General features: G+C 47.1%; 1 protein-coding gene across 2 annotated transcripts in view; it reads right to left on the bottom strand.

The window, feature by feature from the left end:
• TOP2B (DNA topoisomerase II beta) overlaps window positions 1-21,144 on the bottom strand; it is a 934,132-nt gene that overhangs the window by 635,513 nt on the left and 277,475 nt on the right. For both annotated transcript variants that reach the window (XM_069648849.1, XM_069648850.1), the window contains exon 5: window positions 13,190-13,335. In XM_069648849.1, coding sequence (XP_069504950.1) covers window positions 13,190-13,335 — 146 coding nt within the window. The remainder of the gene's footprint in view (window positions 1-13,189; window positions 13,336-21,144) is intronic.

Below are 21,144 nucleotides of genomic sequence, written 5' to 3'. Positions count from 1 at the left end.
TACATACGATGACGAAGAACTAACAGAGGCTAAAAAGACTTCTTCAGCGGAGGCTATGATCAGTGAAATGACTGATTGCGACTCAGCACCATCGAACGGAAACGCAATTCTGAACATAGCGAAAAGCCGCTCAAACCATCATAAAAGTACGATGCGAAAAAAGACGGCCTCCATTCAAACAAACGAAGGACCGTGCTCTCCCATATTTCTAAAAATGGAGGAGAAACGAAAGCAACTAATTAAGTCTGGCAAAACGTCAAACATCTCGGGAAATCCAAAGGGAACTTTGCCACTGACCCCCTGCAGTAAGCCGTCCAGTATTGAGAATGCTCAATCTAGAAACAACTTAAGACTGCATGAAGGCCCGAGGTCAGATAAAACACAACCTCTTGGACGCACTTCCAAGATTTCAATCCATGATTTGAAAAACCCTCTACGACTATCAAAGAATGACGCCAAATTTTCATCAGACAAAAAAGAGATGGCAACTCTTTATAAGGTGACTTTAGAGAGAAAAGATAACGAAGACAACTTGATACTAAACCGCCACAACGTGCTGCATTTGTTTCAACTAATTCCAAACCTTCGAACAATAGTATCAGATGATCTGAGAATTGTGGAATTTTTTGACAATAAAAGAGACGATAAAGTAATCCTTCATATAAAGTCGAAAATAATCTTTGAAACAATACTAGAAGCTAACCCGATTTTGTTATCTCTTGGATTTGACATTTATAAGTCAACTGAAAGGACTTGGGAAGAGAAATCCTATCTACAACACCCTGGTCCGAAGCAGAACGGTAAAAGCCTTTTTGGGGAAGAGTGTACCTGAACGGATAACTTTGAACACGTGCAAACCGTAGACCCCTCTGTACTTGAGAAGACTTATCTCCCCAACCACGACGATTATATAAAAATAACTATCAACGGACCTTCACAATCACCAAGTGTAGTGGGAGTTGATGCTGACAAACCAAACGTGACGAACAACTGGAATTGGATTGCCGCTGTATTAAAACGGCAAACCGAATCTATAATGCGAAGCGTCGACAACAGGATCCTCAGTCAAGTTCGGTTTGTGGAACACTAGAGGATTTAGTCATCTTTTCCACACACCTTGGCTACAAGACCTAGACTTGGTTTGCCTACAGGAAACATTGCTATCTCAAAATCCTATCTTGCAGGACTTTGAAATTGCACATAACCCTGCCATAAGAAAATTAAAAGGAAGACATATGGCTGGGCTGATTGCGGCACGAAAATCTACCAGCCTTAGAATCATCTCATCTACCAACATTTCTCCCTTCATACAAAGAGCAAGGGTGTGTCTCAGAAATGCCATGGGCTGAAATTTTGTTGACTTGGACATTTTCAACGTCTACTGGAATCACTCTGCGATAGAAACTAACCACTTTATTGATCAAATAACCACAGTAATAGATGGACTTTTTGAAAAAGAAGAACATCTCAATCTAATCATCTGCGGAGATCTCAATATTGAGTGCACGAAGCATGAAAATAAGAGAAGTGGGGCAGTGGGCTCTACGGCCTCTAAAGACGCGGCCTCCAAATGGTGTCAAGAAATGGAAGCGAGAAGCTTGTCAATGATGAACGGCAAAGAGACAGGTGACATCCCAGCCAATTCAACATGGAGAAGAATGAACCAACACTCCGTATTAGACTGTATGTTTGTATCAGAGGCGGTTTTAACACGAGTATCGCGATTTGAGATTAAACCAATGACCTACAGCGACCATGATATGGCGAAACTAAGTATAAATGCGTCAGGTGTAACATAGTTCAGCTTGGACACACGACGTGTCCATTCGTTCCAGCAGAATTCGTCTAGAACTTGCTGATGCAGATGTAAATAAAATTGTGACAAACTTAAATCAAGCACCGCCAGCTACTAACAGACTTCACAGAACACACACAAGGGCTAAAACACAAAAAATGTGTCCACAAACATAGCTTTGATTTACAACTTCAACAGCGCAAAAGATTGATGCGACAAGAGTTGCGAAAGTTGTCTACAGAGTACATAGAGGCATCTGTGCTCACTTCGAAGAAAAAATCAATTAAACAAGCCTTCAGAAATTGGTGCAAGTCCCACAAAGGTCCTAATGTTACAAAATGACTGAAAAAATGATTTCCAAACTGTCAAAGAAAAACTCAGCTGACTTTTGTAGGATTATTAACAACAAATTCGCCCCACAAGATTCGCTACAGGCAACCGCAATTTCTGAAGCAATGTGGACTGCCTTTTACACTGAAATGTTTAGTGCGGAGGGATGCACAGAAGACGTTTATCAGTCAGTATTGACAAAATGGGATCTAAAGTTCGACCTTCAAGACATTCTAGCTGTAATTCAAAGAGCGAACGCATCCAGAGCCCCAGGACCGGATGGGCTCACTAATTTTACCATCAAGCGTAATCCAGAGGTGTGGGCGATTTTTGCATGACACTCTTCCAAAGAATATCTGACAAATGTATTACACCAATGTCCTGGAAGAGTGCCATTATAGTGCCGATTTTCAAGAAGGGCAATAGGGCAAATCCCAGAAATTATAGACCAATTGCCCTGCTGGACGTGATAGGCAAAATTTATGCGACCTTACTACAGCAGATGTTACTGAAGTGGGCGAGAGTAAGCACATCGATCCCAGACAGGATGGGTTTGTGAAGGGCGTGGGGTGTGGCCTCAACCTCTTATTCCTGAATCTTTTTAAGACAGAAGCCATAAAACTTAACACTAAAATACACCTAGCTCTTATAGATTTCTCTCGCGCTTTTGATAGCGTTGATCGAGGAACCTCTGGAAAAAACGAAGAGCTTGGAAGTGTCCAACCAGTCTTGTTGAAGCAATCAGAGAGCTACATTTGAACACAAATATCAGGATCAGGTTGGACCGAAAGGGGACTCTCTCCAAGCCCATAGAAACTTTTAAAGGCGTAAAGCAGGGATGTCCGCTTGCAGCAATCATCTTCAACTTGTTCTTATCGGACGTCGGCAAAGCCCTTAGTGAAGTTTCTTCATTTCCGCCAAAAATGAACGGCACTCATAAGTTTGTTTATGCGGACGCCCTTATACTACTAGACATGACAGCCATCGGTCTGCAAAGAAAACTGGACGCTCTAGAAGTATATGTCCGGCGCAAAGGTTTGCAAATCAACAAACAAAAATACGAGATATTAACATTACAAAATGTACGATCTGTGAAAAAAAAAATCAGAAGAAACAAGTTTGGTTTCTTGGAAAGACAGATAGACACTGTATGTGACAGCAGATACTTGGGCATTAGAATAAGCGCAAACTTAGACGACACCTCATGGGCTGACTTAGCTAAATCTAAATGTCGCCAACTAGCGTGCCAAGCAGCGATCATAAATAAGCAATACGGGAAATTCTCGCTAAAACCAGTCGTGGCGCTTTTCCAACAAAAAGCGGTTCCAGCGATAATCTACGGTGCCGAAAATGCCTTGGATTGCTCTCACAAGCTATGGAAAACGCTTGAGAACATTTTTTGGGCAAGAGCGCTACACTTGCCTCGTGGAACGTCAACTGCCTGTATTAGATACGAATTGGGGCTAATATCTATGCACGCAAGGATGAGTTGGAACATTCTATGCCTTTTTAGGAAATGCAACGCAATGAAACCAGTACTGCAGTTTGATACAGTAAATCCTAATAAGGAGTCAGGATGTACTACCCTAGCAATGTGGCAGAAATACTGTCACAAGATTATGGAATTCTACGATGTCAACCCAATCATGCGGTTAGAAAATCCAGACCTACCTAAAAATAAAAGTGTGGAGCTGGGACTGGCACTTAACTTGTGAACAAAGAAGTAACAGCAGAATGATGGCTGAGGTCCCGGGAGAGGCTAGAGCATACGGCAAACTTCAAGATTATTCAACTCAGTTTCCGGACCCGTTTTCCAGATCCATATATTTGAGGTTCAGACGGAATCTAATAGACACCAAAGAACGTCAAGGTCTATTTAACCCAAAAATACAATCATCTTGTCGTTTCTGCAAATCTTGCAAGGAAACTTTGAAACATCTAACATTGTTTTGCCCTAACTTGCATACTCTGAGAACTTGTACTTTTGGGCCCATATTTGAGAAACTACCAACATCATGCGCCGAAGAATGGTGGCAACGGATGTTTGAGGGATCGGAACAATGACTTACGTTTGCCTTAGTGTCTTTCCTTAAGGACTTGGAAAAATGGCTGAAAGAAGACAAACCGGAAAAAAACACACAACCCACCGAAACCGGTATGCAAACCCTTACGGCCACAGAAGTAATTCTGGCTGTTTGAGCACAATGTAAACTGGCAGACGGTTGACTGATATGTGGAAGGGTGAGCATCTCGTTGGGATCGGTGATGGTATGAGGAACTGTCCGTTTTGGCCGATGTTTTAGTGATTTTCTTTTTAAAGGTTTGTAAAAACCGTATAAAAATTTTTTTAAAAAAAAATGTGCATGTTATCCGCAGACAAACTCAGATGCTCTAAAGACTTGAATTCAGGCAACATGCCGCCAAGCAAGGGGGGGGGGGGAGGAAAGATGGAGAGGGGGGGGAGGAGACTTCGTTCCCCCTTGCTTGTTTTTGTAATACATTGACACCACATTGTTCGTTCTTTTGCGGACCACCTTGTTGACAATGAGCGGTCTGAACGCCCTGAGCGCTAGGAAGATCGCCAGAAGCTCCAAATGAATTATGTGCAGGAGCTTGTCCTGAGGCGACCAGAGGTCTGAGACCTGAAGAAGATCTAACGTCGCACCCCACCCTAGAAGGGAGGAGTCAGTCGTGATCGTCACCATGGGGACCGGGTCCTGAAACTCCGCGCCACCCGATAGATTGCTGAGAGATGACCACCAATCCAGGTCCACTCCCATGGAATCCGGAATCATTATCCGCATGGAATCCGGATCCACTGCCTGACGCCATGAACTCTGAAGAGCCATCTGGGTCCGTCTCATTTTGAGACGAGCAAGAGGAAGAGCCAGTACACACGAGGCCATGAGACCCAGAAGCCTCTGGAACCACCAGGCCGACATGCTCTCCGACTGCGCAAACATCTGACACGTGGCTAACAGATCCGCCATTCTATCCTTGGTCAGATACACTCTGCAGTCGATCGTGATCCAACGAAAACCCAGGAAGATCAGGTCCTGTGAGACCATCATGGAGGATTTCCGCCAGCCCAAGATGGAACAGGAGCTGAAGGAGAGACTGGAGGTTGCCCGCTGCTACCAGCGGACAAGGGCTGCGTAAGAGCCAGTCGTCCAAATAAGGATACACATGGATACCCTGGAGACGAAGATAGGCCGCAATCACCGACATCATCTTCGTGAAGAAACGCAGCGCCGAGCTGAGGCCAAAAGGAAGCACCCGAAACTGGAAGTGCTCCTCTCCCAAAGAGAAGCAGAGATATCTCCTTTGTGGATTCCAAATCAGGATATGCATATACGCATCCTGAAGATCCACAACGCTGAGCCAATCGCCCATCTGTAAGGAGTAGCGTATCTGGCTGGGTGTGATCATCTTGAATTTCTCTTGGGGTAGGAAAAGATTGAACTGGGAAAGGTCTAGGATGGTGCGCAGGCCCGCGTGGTTGGGTTTGGGCACCGTAAACAGCCGGGAGTAGAAGCCCTCCCCTCGCCCCAAGGGGAACGGGTTCCACAGCTCCGAGGTCCAGAAGTTTCTAAACTTCGACCTTGAGGGAGGGTGAGCCCGACAGCTGAAAAGGAGGGTTGAGGGGTGGGGTAGGGGATAAAGGTAAGGGGAGGCCCGCTCGAGCAACTGACAAGACCCATCTGTCTTCTGTGATGGTCTGCCACGCCTCCCAATGAGACGCAATGCATCCTCCCACCGGGGTCTGGTGCGAGCGCGAAAAACCCTCATTTGGCAGGTTTATCGGTGGCAGTGCCACCTGAACCTGATGAGGAGGCTGAGTAGCGGGAGAAAAACCGTGTGCGTTGTGGTCTTCGGCGGTTATTCCCCGCAGGAGTATCCTTTCTGCGAGATTTGTGGTCGAGGAAGCCCCTAAAACCAGAGGAGGGTCGACTTTGGTCTCTTGGATTTGAAAGGAGCTTTGACCAGAACAGACAATGATTTAGCCGTCTGAGTGCTATCCTTGGTCTTGGTGAGCTCTAAATCAGTAGTAGAATGAAAAAGCTCCTGACCATCGAATGGAAGGTCCAACACCTTGTCTAGCACTTCCTTAGAAAATTTAGTGGCATGCAGCCACGCCTGCCGTGAGGTATCAACCCCAAGCATCAGGCCCCGAGCCGAGGTGTCTACGTGATGAGCCGCAGCCTCCAGGAGATCCTGGGCCAAGACCCTGGCACCGGAAAGGCCTCCTTTGAAGTCTTCCAACTTCTCGACCGGGATGTGCTCCTCAAACTCTGACAGACCTTTCCACATCTGCATGTTAGCTCCCGCCAAGATCAACTTAGTGTTGGCCTGCCTGAGCTGCAAGGCTGAGTTGCCAAAGATTTTCCTTCCTAGGGAGTCCAGGAGCTTGTCCTCCTTTTCCAAGACCTGAGTAGCCGTCGTGGAAGAGGATGCTGCAGGTCTGGATTGCAACGTAGCCGCAGCCACCACTGTGGAGGAGGGAGGCAGAGAAATTCCCGAGTGTAGCCTTTCCCAGACTCTTCGGACCTCGGCCAGAACGTTCTTCTGCAGGAACAGGCCGGTACGCTCCAAGGGAGACAGGGTGAACGCCCCAGAAAGCACGCCCTCCTGCGGAGCGGGTGCCTCGGGCACCGGAACATCTAAGAAACTCATGTCCAGTACCCGGTCATGAAAGGCTCTGATAGAGCGGGGAAGGTCCTCATTGTCCTGATCGCAGAGAGTCATCCGACAGGTCAGGATCCTGCTGAGCTGTGTCAGGCACTGCCTTGTCCACTGGGGACAATGGAGGCAGAGGCGGAAGAGCCGGGGGAGGCACCACGGGGAAGGGAGGTGCCGGCGGAACCACCGGAGGAACAGGTGGAGCCGGAGGCGCAGGTGGACATATCTCCTTGAAAAGCCCTTTGAAATATTCCCTCATGGGGTTGGTGCACATAAGCGCTTGAAATGTACCGAAAAAGGCGTCCTCAGGCGATTGCTTCGGAACCTGAGGAGGCCTCATGAGGTGGACAAATCCAATGACATAACGGGGAAGGGTGCCACACCGGCCCCTCCACCGACGTATTCACATAAATCAAAGGAGCCGCCCCCGTGGTCAACGAAACATTGTGCGGAAGAGGCATCCGGGCGTTCCAATCATAAACCGGCTAGTAAGGATGCGCACAAGGGACCTTAGGTTCACCCAAGGGACCGAGCCCTACACCAGAGGCCGATGGCGCAGTTGTAGGGGTAGCACCTAAAATGGCCGGAACGGGCGCAATTTTGTCCTTATCTGAGGGGAACTGCGGCACATGAAGAAGTGAGGCAAGGGTCCCCGTCGATGGATCAGGGGTCTTAATCTTAGCCTTAACATAAGGAACATCGGCCGATCCGGTACTATGAGGTCTGGAATATTTTTGTGACATACCAACCGCCAACTGAGCCTTCGAAGGAAAGACCTCGGCACTGCCGGTAAAAGAAGAACTTTGCTTCTTTGCCCCCTCAACAGATCTGGTATCACCACAAGAGCAGGAACGGTGAGCAACCGCTTTCACCGACAAAGCCTTGTCAGGCCTCTCAGAACTGTTGGTAGCTTTAGCCTCTGAACGAGGGACCTCAGACCCAGGCCTGGTAACAGCCTTATCTGCACGGGCCTCGTACATCCGTTCGGTAACAACCAGCCCAGCCAAGGCCTTGGGGCGCACCCCGGTCTTGTTTTTGAGGGAAGCCGACAAAGAGGCCTCAGAGCGAGCTCCGGTATCCCACGATTCAGTAGAATTGGATATACAAACAGCCCCCACAGGAGGGACCTTTGTGTTCACAGGCCACTTACGGAGACCCTCTGAGAAAACTCCGGTAGAATTATTAGGCCCAATGGGCATCTCAGGGCGAGCCCCTGTGACAGAGCGATCAACGCCCCTCCCAGACCGAGAGGAACCCGGAAAGGTATCCCCCGGCCGGGGTGCTCTGAAAAGTAAAGAACTTACCGAACGTTTCTTCTTCTCGTCAATGAACGCCTGAAAATGCGAAGGAGGAGTTCGTCGGAACACCTCCTCCCACCGCTCCAACCGACGTTGAAGTGCCCGGACCGAAAGGGAGTCATAGTAAAAACAGGAGTTCCAACGGTGTTCCGGACCCAAACACTCTAAACAAAGAGGATGGGGATCCGCCCTCGTGAAGCGACACGATGAACAATCTGGAAAGTCTAATTTGAAAGACAGACTAGTAAACTAACGCTAGCGAGAGTCAGAGAGGAAAAAAGGGAAGAAAATCTTCAAGTACGTCCGGCCCCGATCGAGCAGAGAAAAGGACTGATGCGCGGGGCAGAGCCAAGGTGGGCGGGGTTACGGCCGCGTGCCGGGCCCTGCGGTGGAAAGAGGAGGGACACATTTTTGAAAAAAATGTGGATGCTTTTTACAAAGTGCTCCGGTCCCATCCCACAGGACGGAGAGATGTCCACAAGTATGGAGGAAAGGGGACGGGACGTAGGAGTATAGTCTCTTTATTTGCACTGGGACAAGTATGAGCATCCCAATAATGATTCCAATCTACTTCCTTGGGTTTTAATCTTGCAGTCCCTTTTTCTGTACTAGGACAAGTATGAGCATGATAATGATTGTTATCTGCTACATTGTACTTCAATATTATAGTCCCTTTTTCAGTACTGGGATGAATATGAGCATTCCAATAATGATTCGCATCTGCTTAAGCTGGTTTCAATATTCTATACCCTTTATCTGTACTGGGATTAATAGGAGCTTTCCAGTAGTGGTTCTCGGTCTCCAGTCTTCCCTGTTACCTTTGGCTGGTAGGGATAATGTTACCCGATTCTCAGTTCTCTCCTGGTCTTTTCTTCTTCTCGTCATGTTGGCTTCTGCGGTTTCCTTCGTGTCTCCCTCTATACTGCTGTATTCGAAGATACTCAAGTCTTTCAATAACTTGCTGGATTCATGGGGATAAAGCGGTCTCAACATTTTTTTTTTAGGATCCCAGGACCACCACTCACTTCTTGTGGTCATGCCACCACTCTCCCTCTTACTCTTTTCCCAGTTTCTAGGACACTGCATATCCGACTTCTTTTTCTCCCATCGATGCAGCACGTCTCTCCATCTCCTGGTTTCTCTCCAGTTCAGCCTTGGCTCAGAGCCAGCGTGCAAGCAGTTTTGTAACTCGCAGGTGTCCTGCTTTTGTCTCCAGAGTCCTCCCCCTTCATACGCTATGCAGTATTTTTCAAAAGACCAGTAGAGATCAGTCTTGTGGGTATCAGGGAAATGGCCTTTCAATGGGGGCATTAATGATGTTAAGCAGTGTGTTGAGCGCTGTTAAGATGGATTTCCAAACTCTGACCTGGTGGATAAAGCTTAGGAGGCCACCCTAGTAATCGGAATTCTGGGAGTTGAATCAAACCAATCAAGGTAAATGTAGAGCGTGGCCAAGGCTAAGTCTCGGGAGAGGCGAGTGGCATCAGGGGTCCACAATGAGTCAACAGTGAAATACACAATAATTAGATGAAGACTAAGTACAAAAATACTCGATTATAGGCCGAAAAACACACTATTAAAAATGAATCAAGCAGGTAATATTGCCACACAACTCTAAATATAAAACATATATGCTTTGTATTAACCAACTTTAGATATGTATCACACCAATATCTGCAAGGAATAAGTAAGCAATTAGGCAAAGGTATCAACAGTCCACAGGAATGGGAGCCCTAACCCTAAATTGAATGGGGTGTTATGCCCAAAAGTTAGCAAAGTACATTTTTAAGTTGATGTAAAGTTAGGAAATCTTCCTGTGCGAGTGAAGATTGATTCAGAAGTCTTTCAAAGCTGATTTACAGGTAAATGACTGTTCCTAACGCCTCAAGCACTCGGGTGCAGGAGCCGAGTACAAAGTTTTCCAGTGGAGACATGCAGCAGGCACCAATGTAAGACTCTTTAGAACAACTAGATGGGGGATGGCAGGTTCCAGCGACAGTCACCTCACACGGGCTGCAGCAGGCTTCTCAGTCACGAGCAAAGAAGTCTTCTAGAACAGGACCCGTCGATGCTGTGGCGCTGAAACGTGGAAAGGCTACTTGCAGGACCAGCTGGTCCAAAATGGAGCTGGTCAAAACAGAGCTGCAGCTTGGAGCCATCAAAAGTGTCCCTGGACCACCGGTGGCCCAGGGATACTCTTGAAGGCTCCAAGCTGCAGGATTCTGAGAAGACGTTGTGATGGGTTGGGCCCACTAGTGCAAAGGGTCAGAGCACCTACAAGGGTCTTGTGAGATCAGGTAGTCCAGCGGGGCATCCCTAGACAGCAGTGGCTAGGCCTCTTCATGATTCTTCCTCGGGTCTTCAGTCGTCTGCACAGTTACACAGGATACTTGGCTCCTCTTCTGGAATGGCTGCACGACTCCTTATTCTAAATTCAGTTGAGTGCACAAACTCTGCCCTCCAAAAGGAAGATCTGCACCACATATGCGCACCTGCAGTGGTCCACTCAGGGTGGGGTAGAGTCCCTATCGGACTCCCGGCCGAATACTTATCGGGGCCGGGGACAAACACGTGGGAATCAGACTCCACAACTGCGTCTATGGCGTCTGAATCAGAGCCATAGCTGTCAATAGACTCCTAGTCTGAGACTCCGACAGGAGAGTGACTCTCAGCCTGCATGGCACAGGCAGTCCAACGCTTGCTGCGCCTGTCTTAGAATTGTGGCCCGAAACGTTTTACAGGCCTTGCAGCGCTGCTCCTCGTGGTCACGAGGGAGGCACCAACTGCACTCTTTATGAGTGTCCTTCTAAGGGTATTCACCATTACATAATTTAAAAAGATGTTCGCTTCATAACGGAGGGAAAAAGAAGCCAGACGGAATGAAAAGGAAGAGGGTTTAAAAAAAAAAAAAAAAAAGAAAGTCAGAAGAAAACGTGTCCTCACACTCTACAGTGAAGCCGAAAGCAGCCGTTGAGTGGTTGGAGGTGTGGAGTCAGCGAAGCAAGGTCAGCCATGGAGAGGATGTCGAGTAGTCGTCGAGACAGCCAAAGACACTTTGCGATAATGCGCTTAGCGTATCAATAGCAATATATACTCAGTAAACTAGCTCTGCATTAAACAACCAACTAGAAGTCACGCCCAGGTCGACGTCTCTTTTCAATCTTCAAAAGAAAGATACAATACCCAGCGATTACCAGAGCAATATCTAATGGACCATAAAACATTAAAAGAACTGCACAAAATCACAACCAGGTCAATGTAGATTGATTTAAATACTGTCCAGAAAGCCAGTATACATAGGGTTACTAAAAGAATAAATGATTAAGGAATAAAGTAGGTATTGAAGAATAGAGGCAAAGAGATGTGAATAGAATACCAGAGTGCCAGAAGTTTAGCTCCTAAATGACAATTTATCAAAAGAGGAATGCATTGAATGCTTTTACTTGGTTAGGAAGAACTATCAGTCCACAGAAGGACTGGAGGAATACAATACAGCGTTGCCAGTGGCTATAACAATGACTTTTGTCCGGAACTCATATGGTTATGTCAATAAAAACAGACCGCATAATCAGCATGAACAAGGCTGATGCAGAAAAATAACAACAAGTGAGTTGAGCCTAAATTAATATGAGCAAAGAGCCAGTTAGAAAACTGGCAATGACCAAATTTCACACTTACACTGAGTTACTGTACACAGCTGTTGGTTATTTTGCAACACTGGATCTCAAGGACTGTAATGAGACTTCCCGGGTCTGGCAATGTAGGACTAATTGTATCCCAACCTGTGATGACACACACTGGAAATTATTGGCTGAGTGTTTACCCCTTTACCCCTTTAGGTATCACATGATCACACAGTTTGGATGGGGTACATTTGTACCATTATTTCTGCGGTGTACTTGAAATAAAAGATAATTGCTGTGACTATTCAGGGTTAAAAATGCCATACATCAACGGCAATGTAAATGTGTTTGACTGTTTATGACTCACATTTTCTGGCCACTCCTTCCCTTCATATGTACTGCACCTACAACCAGGTAGTGGGTATGATTTAAGCTAAGCAGTTGATATGGTCAGTCTCTGGTCCTTTCCAGATTATCTACATACGTTGTGTCTTAATGTATTATGTTTAGCCAAAACTACATTTACAGCTAGATGTTTTTTGCTCACCGGGTAACGCCCACACCCAGGAGGGATTTACTGCTATTAGCATCCTGGCATACTCATCAGGGTGCTAATAGTTTACGTTGCAAAAGAGCAAAGTTGTTGTTTCTCAATGTTAAAAATTAACTACAAACCAAGGTGGCTACCATAGTCACATCAAGGTAGAAGGGAACGTCACATAGTCCCTTCAACCTTTTCATGGCAGCCCCTTCAACCTTTTCATGGCAGCCATTGCCCCTGCGAGTTGTGCCAGAAAACAGTGTTGCAGCTACCGGTAAGGGACGAAGCAGCTTCAGGTAAATGCGGCTGGGGATGGTAGCGCGGGAATACTCATCTGCTGCTCGCTTGGGAAGATGGCTTCCTTTTGCTTCTGAGGTGGCCCGGATGCAGGATTTACAATTTGGCTCAGAGAGTTTGGTTTTACTTTTGGTTACCTATAGACAAGAGCGTTCCACACCCCTCAGCAGAGGGCGGTGAAAAATGACGTTTGGCATGTTAATGTGATGCTAATATCGAAACGTGAAAGGGATTGCAAATTGCTTAACAAATCTTAAATCAGTTAAATAACCTAGCTGGGAGACCTAGATTTTCTTGTGTTAACTGCAGGTCACTTATTTGAGTACATGCAAAGAAGGTTGTTCCCATTAACACACCCCCACCCCCCAAATGTCAATAAACAAGTGCTACTGGGTAATGGCAAAACCAGACATTTTTAGTGCTACAACACTGCAAGAGAATAGAAGAAAATGCTTTACCAATATAATTGCAGGACAGTCTAGGCAGAACTATTTCTCATATCTCAAACATTAATTGTAAAAAAGAGAAAGGATGATTTTAAATTTAAAGTCGTGCCTTGTAACAAAAAAAAAATTCTTTATTTAAATAAAAAAAAAGTCAGGGATATCAATCACAAAACTCTTACCAGTCACTTTCTTTTCTTCATCGTCATAGTTACTGGAAGTTAACAGCTGGCCAAAGATCAAAGCTGGAACATATACCTTCTCAACTTTGTGTTCCACAACAGGAATGCCTTTTCCATTATTCCAAATGCTAATGATATTTGCATCGCTGAAAACAAACCAACATTTTACAGAAAACCAATAACAAATATCCATCATAGCATGACTGATAGTCACAGAATTAAGCAGAATGTTTTCCCATTACATGATGAGAGCAGGTTTCATAAATAATGAGCCATATCACACCAACCACATTGAAGACAAGTCCAACCAGTCACACGATTTTAAGTTTGAGAAAAGGAAGGATGGCATCACCAAGATGCGTCAAGAAGTCAGGCATCTTATTAGGTGGGAGATAAATAAGACCAATATTGATGGTAGTATTGGCGTCCATTGTGAGATTGGCAAGCAGAAACTCACAGTCTGGTATGGTCACATTAATGACTTGCCAGAGCTGAAAAAAGTATCTATAGATCAAGGCAACACCACCTCCCAGTTTTTCCAACTAAGGGCTTAGTAAAACCATTTAACTGAGGCAGTACATGACTCAACTCTTAGTATAAGGCTGTACCACCTGAGATCATGGTAGTGTAGACAGAGCAGCCAGGCTTATCTTAGGAGGGGTAGAAGGCTGTAGAATCAGTACACAGACATTGTAATACGTAGTGTTTCATTGTTTCTTTGAACCACTTGTATTGCAATTTCATTGTACTGATTCTACAGCCCTCTCTCCTTCCTAAAATAAGCCTGGCTGCTGCATCTACGCTGCCATGAACTCAGGTGGTACAGCCTTATACTAAGTCGAGTCTTGTATTGCCTCATTTGAATGGTTTTACTAAGCCCTTAATTGCACTTCAGAAAAACTGTCCTAACAAACTCATTTATAATCAATAGGAACAACAACAAAAAGTGTAAAAACAAATCCACAACCATTTACTGGTAGCAACAAGCAACAGCAACAAGCAAGCAACAGCGTATGCTATCGAAATAAGAATAACCCAACAAATTAGTAGTCCAGTGGTTAGGTAGAACGCCCAATTTTTGCCTGATGCAGTAATTCTCTGTACATGCTGCTGGTTTCTCACTAATTTTCCTCTCTACCAGGCTAAATCCAAAATCAGAGTACCTCTGTGTTTGTGCTTTTCATTAGAGACATTGTGATGCCCAAGACAGGACTGCTACTAAAGGTACCTTGCAGTGTCCCAAGAGGCTACCCCCCCTGTGCATGTATAGGCTGGTGGTGTCTTTTCTATGTGTAAAATGGCTTCCCCACCCTGGACACCATTTAACCTGGTTGGGATTATTTTTGGCTGCCTCTGTGATTTAAAAAAAAAACAAAGGTTGCCAATGTTGCTTTGAAGACCTGAGGGGCTACAGATGCCAGTCTGAGATGCTCTGGATGCTCTTCATTTGTGTATATAATGAGCCCTCCCTAAGTCATGGTGTGCTTGGAATGATGGTCAGCAATTGGTTGATCACTTCTGACTTATGCTTGGAGTGAGACTGGATGCTGTGGTCACTGATGAATCCTGCAGCGTCATCACAAAACGTCATCTCCTCCCATATGGCCATGGAAAGGCAGCCGCTACCTGATCCTAACCCTGGGCGTGATATCAGGAGGGAGGACCACATGAGAGGAGACGGCTGTCATAGGAATGTGGTGACTCCGTTAGGAGAGACGCAGTATTCATCCTCTTTGGAGGGTGAGATTTCCCCAATGCAAGGCTCCCGCTCCCAGAATAACCCAAAGCGTCAAGAATGAAGATGCTTTTAACAAACTTGACAATGGTACACAGGGGGAATCAGGAAGTTAAAATTAGAACATACAGTATGTATGATTCTACCTTATGCTTAGATCTCAGATCCAAGGGAAACATCAACTCCTTTAAAACCCTCCCTTAAGTGTAAATCCTCTCAATCACCCAATCAGATTGGATTAATTAATGAAAGAAATAAAAACATTATGGACCAGAGACGAGGAAGAGGGGCCCAGAGTTAGTAAACGGTGGTGAGCAGTCAAGTTGAGCGTGCCTTTAAACATTTGAAGGCCTTTCAGGTGCGGGCGAGGAAGAAGCAGCAGGGAGAAGCTTAAATTGCCCTTGTGGCAGCAAGACGTGGCAGAAGTTGCGACTGCTTGGCTATGCTGAGGATGCTCATTAGGAAGCGGTATTGAAGTCAGCCACACCTTGAGAGAAGCTCTCTACACACCGTGAACTGCTCCAGAATCAAATTCACACCAGAGAATGCCTGAAGCTGCAAAAGCTCAGTTGAAGGTCAGCGCAAGCAGCGATAGACCAGCTGAAGCTGTATGAAGCAGAGGAGGTCCCGAAGAGAAATTGAACTAAGGTCACGAGAGACTTGAGCTAAGGTGAACTGGATGCAACTCTTCTACTAAAGGATTCCGAATAGGGGAATATTGTAGCCCGCATTGCCAAGGTCAAAGGAAATTGATAATAAAGCAAAGTGGACACAACTCACCTAAGGAGGGATTTCAAATAGAAGGACATTGTAACCCACATTGCCAAAGCAGGAGGCGACAGATATATAAACAAATTGGGCACAACTCTCCTAACCAGTGATATTAATTAGGAGACCCTTGTAACCTACATTGTCAAACCAACAGAAGAGTGATACCAAGCTAATTTGGATACAATACTCACAGAAAGATGTCCAGAGGGAGAAAGTTTTAAGCCACATTGCTAGCAGCCAGAAGGTTGGCAGACAGAAATCAAAGGCCGTATGGAGCAAAGCCATCCTTTTAAAAGGGATTAAGGGGGCGATAACTGTAACCTGCATTGCACAAGGCAAACAGACCAACAAGAGAATCATTATCCTTCTGTGAAATATCCATTTGGATGAGGTTAACCAATTGTGTTAGAAGTCAAAAGACTAACCAGAGAAGCAGTCATTGGTTCAAATCTCCCCATTGATGTTTATAGTCTGGAGAGTTTGAAAAAAGCCTTACAAGAAAGTACAAATTGTAGTAGTACAAGTTTTAACATGGCAGGCAAGTAAACCAGGAAAGGGACCAACTGTAGTTCGTACTGGCAGGCCCCTATATCAGGATGATGAAGACTATTTAAAGCACTGTGGTTGTGGTAAAAAGTCAATGCCATCATCTTGTTTTGATAAACGGTTGCATAACCGAAAGTGATTGTTCATCATGACTAAAGTGTTTCTTTTGAATGAGCCATACTGACTAAAGTGTTACTTTACCAAACAGGACGTTGTGGAAACAATAACAATTGCTTTGAAGTATGAGCAAACCTTTGGAAGCCGATAGTCACTTTGCCAAGTTAAAGGATATATTGAATGGAAAAGACTTCTACATTGAGTGGAACTTTGTTTTGATCCAGGATCCAACCCTAGTCACAAGGTCTTTTGAGTTTGAATTCATATGTTGTTTTGTGGAGTTTAAAACAGTGAAGCAATTCCTATAAAAATGTTGCTGTGTATATTAGTGTGAGGGTCAGAAACCTTTTGGACATTGTCATTTTACATTAGCCTTATGTTTGTTAGGCAGGGAGATCCTTGTTCCGCCAGAGAAAGATGGGCGTTTGTCTCACCTTTTTTATTGAATAAAATGGCAACATGTGAGAAAACTATACATGTGTCTGTCTCGCATTTCTGACCACTCGCATCATTACTGCCTCTCAAGAGGGACGAAAGCAAATAAAATTACTTGCTCACCTTGTTTACTGCTGGAAGTTTAATAGCACTCCTGGAAAGCATGATGCTCAGGGAAGGACCAAAGATCTGCACCAGCATCCTTGGAAGCGCCATAAAAATTGTTGCAAAACTCTGGTTCTCCAGATTTCCCCATTATACGCAATCCCACGCTTGTGCCCTGGACACCGATCGCTGCATTAGGCCATTTCCTGGTCGGAAGCCCTACCCGCCTCCCATCCCGCCCCCAGAGCGGATTAGGCCCCGGCCCATTTTATAAAAAGGAAGCCCTATACTACGCTTTCCCCTCTCTAGAGCCACTTTTGCAGCACCTGGCTTGGGTTAAGTGTGCACAGCAGCCCCCAGCAACAAGATTTAAAAAGAAAATATATTTGGACGGCCACCAGGGGGCGCCGAGATGCAGCAGTCCCTGATCAGCTCTTCCATCGAGGACCTTATTACGGGTTGAGCCCTCCCGCCCCCAAGAAGCCCCCATCGAAGGATGCCATATCTCCTGCAGGCTGTGTGAAGCCTGGGTGCACGGAAGCACAGGATAGGACCGCCAACGTCACAGCAGGGAATGAAGCAGCCCCGAACTGGAGAAGGGCTCCAGGAGGCACGAACACTACGGCGCATGCTGCAAGCAGCCGAGCTAGCCCGCCCATCTCGGCGGGCCCCCAAAATCGCGGGAGGCCATCAAAGAAGTTGCTGCAGACCCCCTCGTCGCTCCACCTGGGGGGTATTTGAGGGGCCGACGGGTCCCGCTTCAGAGGAGTGGGTGGCTTTTCAGGCCCACCCCCCCCGTGCATAGGCATAGTCGCGGGGGGCAATGAAGGGCACCAGTTGCAGTGTGGGAGGCACAACCAGTGAGGAGTTTCCGGGAACCTCGGCGGCGGATTCCTATTGTTGCCTAGGGGGCATTGTTTTCCTTTTGGCTGGGGGCTCCCTTGCAGTCGCTCTGTCGAGGCAGGGGCCAGATCGGTGACCCCCCACCTCCCGGTGAGGCAGGAGCCGCCCGTGGGCCTCGCCCACTCTCTTACACCAATCCCCCTTTGCCCCCCCAGCGAGCAGGGACCACCTCTCTCTTCCAGCAGGGGAGTGAACAGTGGAAAATGGCTGAAGCAGCGGACAGAGCCCAGCCTCCAGCAGGATCGGCGGATAGACCGTACCTCATTCCCCCCCACCCCTCACATAGTGGGGCACCACCTGGGTGGGCCAGGGAGACAAGAGATTCGATAGTGGAGGAAGAGCATTGTACACTCCCTCCCAGGGGGGTTGCGTAATAACTCGCTGGTTAACTGGTTACTCCCACGTGAAGGGTGTCACAGGATGTGGGGGCCGCTGGCCTGGGGTGGGAGGGGGGCCATGCAGCAGGGCGAATATGAAGGAGGAGCGGAACTGCGGGTTCAGGGCCCCTGGGATCACATAGGGGCTTGTGCCCGATCCACCCCCCAGACCCAAGTGAACTAGGACACTTTCAGTGTCCCGTGTGGGGAGTCAACAGTGCTGAAGCTGGGACAAGGGGTTGCACCCAGGGTCCCTGCATCCAGGGGCCCCTATCTGGAAAGGGGTACATCCAAACAGACAGGAAAGGAGGCGGGGTGTGCCCCCACCCCCGGCCTGTTATAGGGGCATGTGTCTGCCCTGCCACAACAGACTCGACCCCGGTAGACAGAAGTTACCCCCCAATACCTGTCAAAAGGATTTTTTACCAGCTCGTCATAGGGGCCGCTTCTCTTGGAGTCTCCTAGGGTAGCAAAGAAGGTGACCGAGCCGTGTATCAGGGTCCCGGACACACGGGCCAGCGATTTTCCGACAGACGGCCCCATCAGCCACTGGAGGGCACAGTAACATCTAGCGGAGGCCAAGGTACATGGACACAAGGGAGAGACTGGCCCCCTTCGAGTACACCCCACGAATCCCAGAGGAGGGAACAACTGAGGCAATAGGTCACCGGTGGGAGAAGACACTGGCGCCACCAAAAATGACATAGCGGCCCTCCTGGAGGAGATCTGAAGCATGAGGGCGGACATTGGAGGGAGAGTTGACAAAAGAACCCATAGAATCGATAAGGAGGTGGAGCATAACCAGTTCTCCTTGGACACATAATGGAGATCCAATTGACGTGCGTCTCACGGAGGTAGAAAGGAGGGAGGAGGAAATCATCCTGATGATGGAGGACCTAGAGAATCATGAGAGGCGCAATAACCTCAGTCTATTTGGGATCCCTGAGAAAGAGGTGGAGACCGAGAAAGACTTGCTAAGCGCCTTATACGCCATCATTAAACTCATCTTTGACAATGTTGCTATTGACGAGGTCATGATTGAGAGGATACACAGGGCCGGTGGAGCAGCGGGTGGCCCAAGATCTGTTCTTGTCCGCTTTCACAACTATTGCGACGGACTCCAAATTCTGGAAAGGGCATGAAAGAAAGGGTCCAGTGATGAATGGGTCGGCAAGGGAGACGGTCTTCATGGACCTATCCTCCTTCGCCCTCGCAAAAAGAAAGCTCTGCGCACCCCTCACTGGGTGTTTAAATGAAAAAGGAATCAAATATAGGTGGGGGTTCCCGTTTTCCATCTCTTTCGAAGCGCAGGGGTGCAAATACAGACCCACCATGGAACAGGAGATTAAGAGGGCCATGCACAAACTAATTGGAGAGGAAGAGACCCTGCACGCTTCACGGGAACAGAAACCGGATGGTACAGTGGGGTACACAGGGATCAAGAAGACATATTTTGGGCTCTCTATAGTTCAGGAAGCTGAACACTCTGCTGGCTGTTGGGACCTGAGACAAGTGCACGCATGCAACCATGTGGTGTATGAGCAGGAATAAAGAATTGTCCAAGGAACCTGGACCTACAGTCTGTTCCCCACCATGGGGAGTTTTGTCCCACCTCACAGTTTGCTGTGGGGGTAATTGGGTTTATAAGTTGAGAATGGGAAGTGGGGGGAACACTAAGAATTTGTAATGGGGTAATTGTGCAAAGTGGAGGAGGTAGTGGGGCTCAGGAATACAGGGTGTGATGAGAAGGGGCGTAATCGTGGGGGGGGTGCGGGGGGTGGAATTACGTAGGCGGTTCGGTCTTCACCCAGTGATGTGAAAAGGTAGGGGCCCAATGCCGCAGGGTTGGGAAGGAGGGGGGGAGGGGTGAGAACTCACCTGGAACAGGCTTTTCCAGCACTAGAGATATTTCTGGGTAGGGTTCAAGCTGACGCACTGAGGTCCCATAGGTGGAATGGGGGGGGTGGGGGGATAATACTTATGAATAGGCACCCTGAACATGAAAGGTTTGAACTCGCCCACCAAACGATCTATGGTGGCAAGGGAATTTCGAAGGGCTGAACTAGAGGTTATGTTCCTCCACAAAATGAGGAACTCCAAGGGAGAGGAAAAAAGGGTTCCATCGGCTGAGAGTTCTGGGGCTCAGGTCTCTTGAGAAAGGTAGGGGTGGGTATCCTGGTAAAGACTGGACTTACAATGGAAGTCACCAAAGTTTGGTCGGAAGTGGAGAGGAGAGCCCCATTAGTCTTGGGAGATATTAGAAAGATGACGTTCACGTTCGCCACTGTATACGCTCCCAATCAGGCACAGTTAAGATTCTTGAAAGACACAATGGCAAAAATCTTAGTAGCGAGCTCGGGACACTTGATCACAGGGGGGACTTTAACGGGTGGGTGGACTGGATATGGATAGGCATAGGGACAGGGCACGGGAGCCCCCGAACATTGCGAGTTTCATGAGTCACTGGGAGGTTGAGGGACATGTGGCGCCACTTCACCCAGTGACGCGGGGTTACACATTCTACTTTCAAGCGTCTAAATGGAGAGGACAATGCATTACTTACCGTAAAAGCATTTCTGTTGGTTGTATCTGCTTAGATTCACATGCTGTGCATTGTCCGACATCCAGTGGTCACTGCGGAGTTTTGCATTTTGTTTTCGTAGTCGAAAAGGGGACGTCGACAAGGCGTGTCTGTAACAAATGGACTAAAAGCCTTTTAGCAGACCCTATCTTGAAGCTATAAGCATTGTGCAGTGCAAATATTTATTGTTAATGTGATTACACACTGTCCAACTGGCAAATATGATGCAATACTTTGCAACACTGGACACAGGCAACACAACACAGTACTAGTACAGTAGTGTGCAGTCAACACACTGTACCAAATCTGTTGAACCTTGTGTATATTTTCAAAAAGTCACTTTAGAACTCTGGACTGTATGGACAAAAACAGTCCAAATTTAGTG

Source organism: Ambystoma mexicanum, chromosome 2q (genome assembly GCF_040938575.1).
Source record: "Ambystoma mexicanum isolate Mex_15411 chromosome 2q, UKY_AmexF1_1, whole genome shotgun sequence".
NCBI lineage: Eukaryota > Metazoa > Chordata > Amphibia > Caudata > Ambystomatidae > Ambystoma > Ambystoma mexicanum.
Note: the sequence above shows the minus strand (reverse complement) of the source record. Positions and strands in the feature narration are given on the sequence as shown.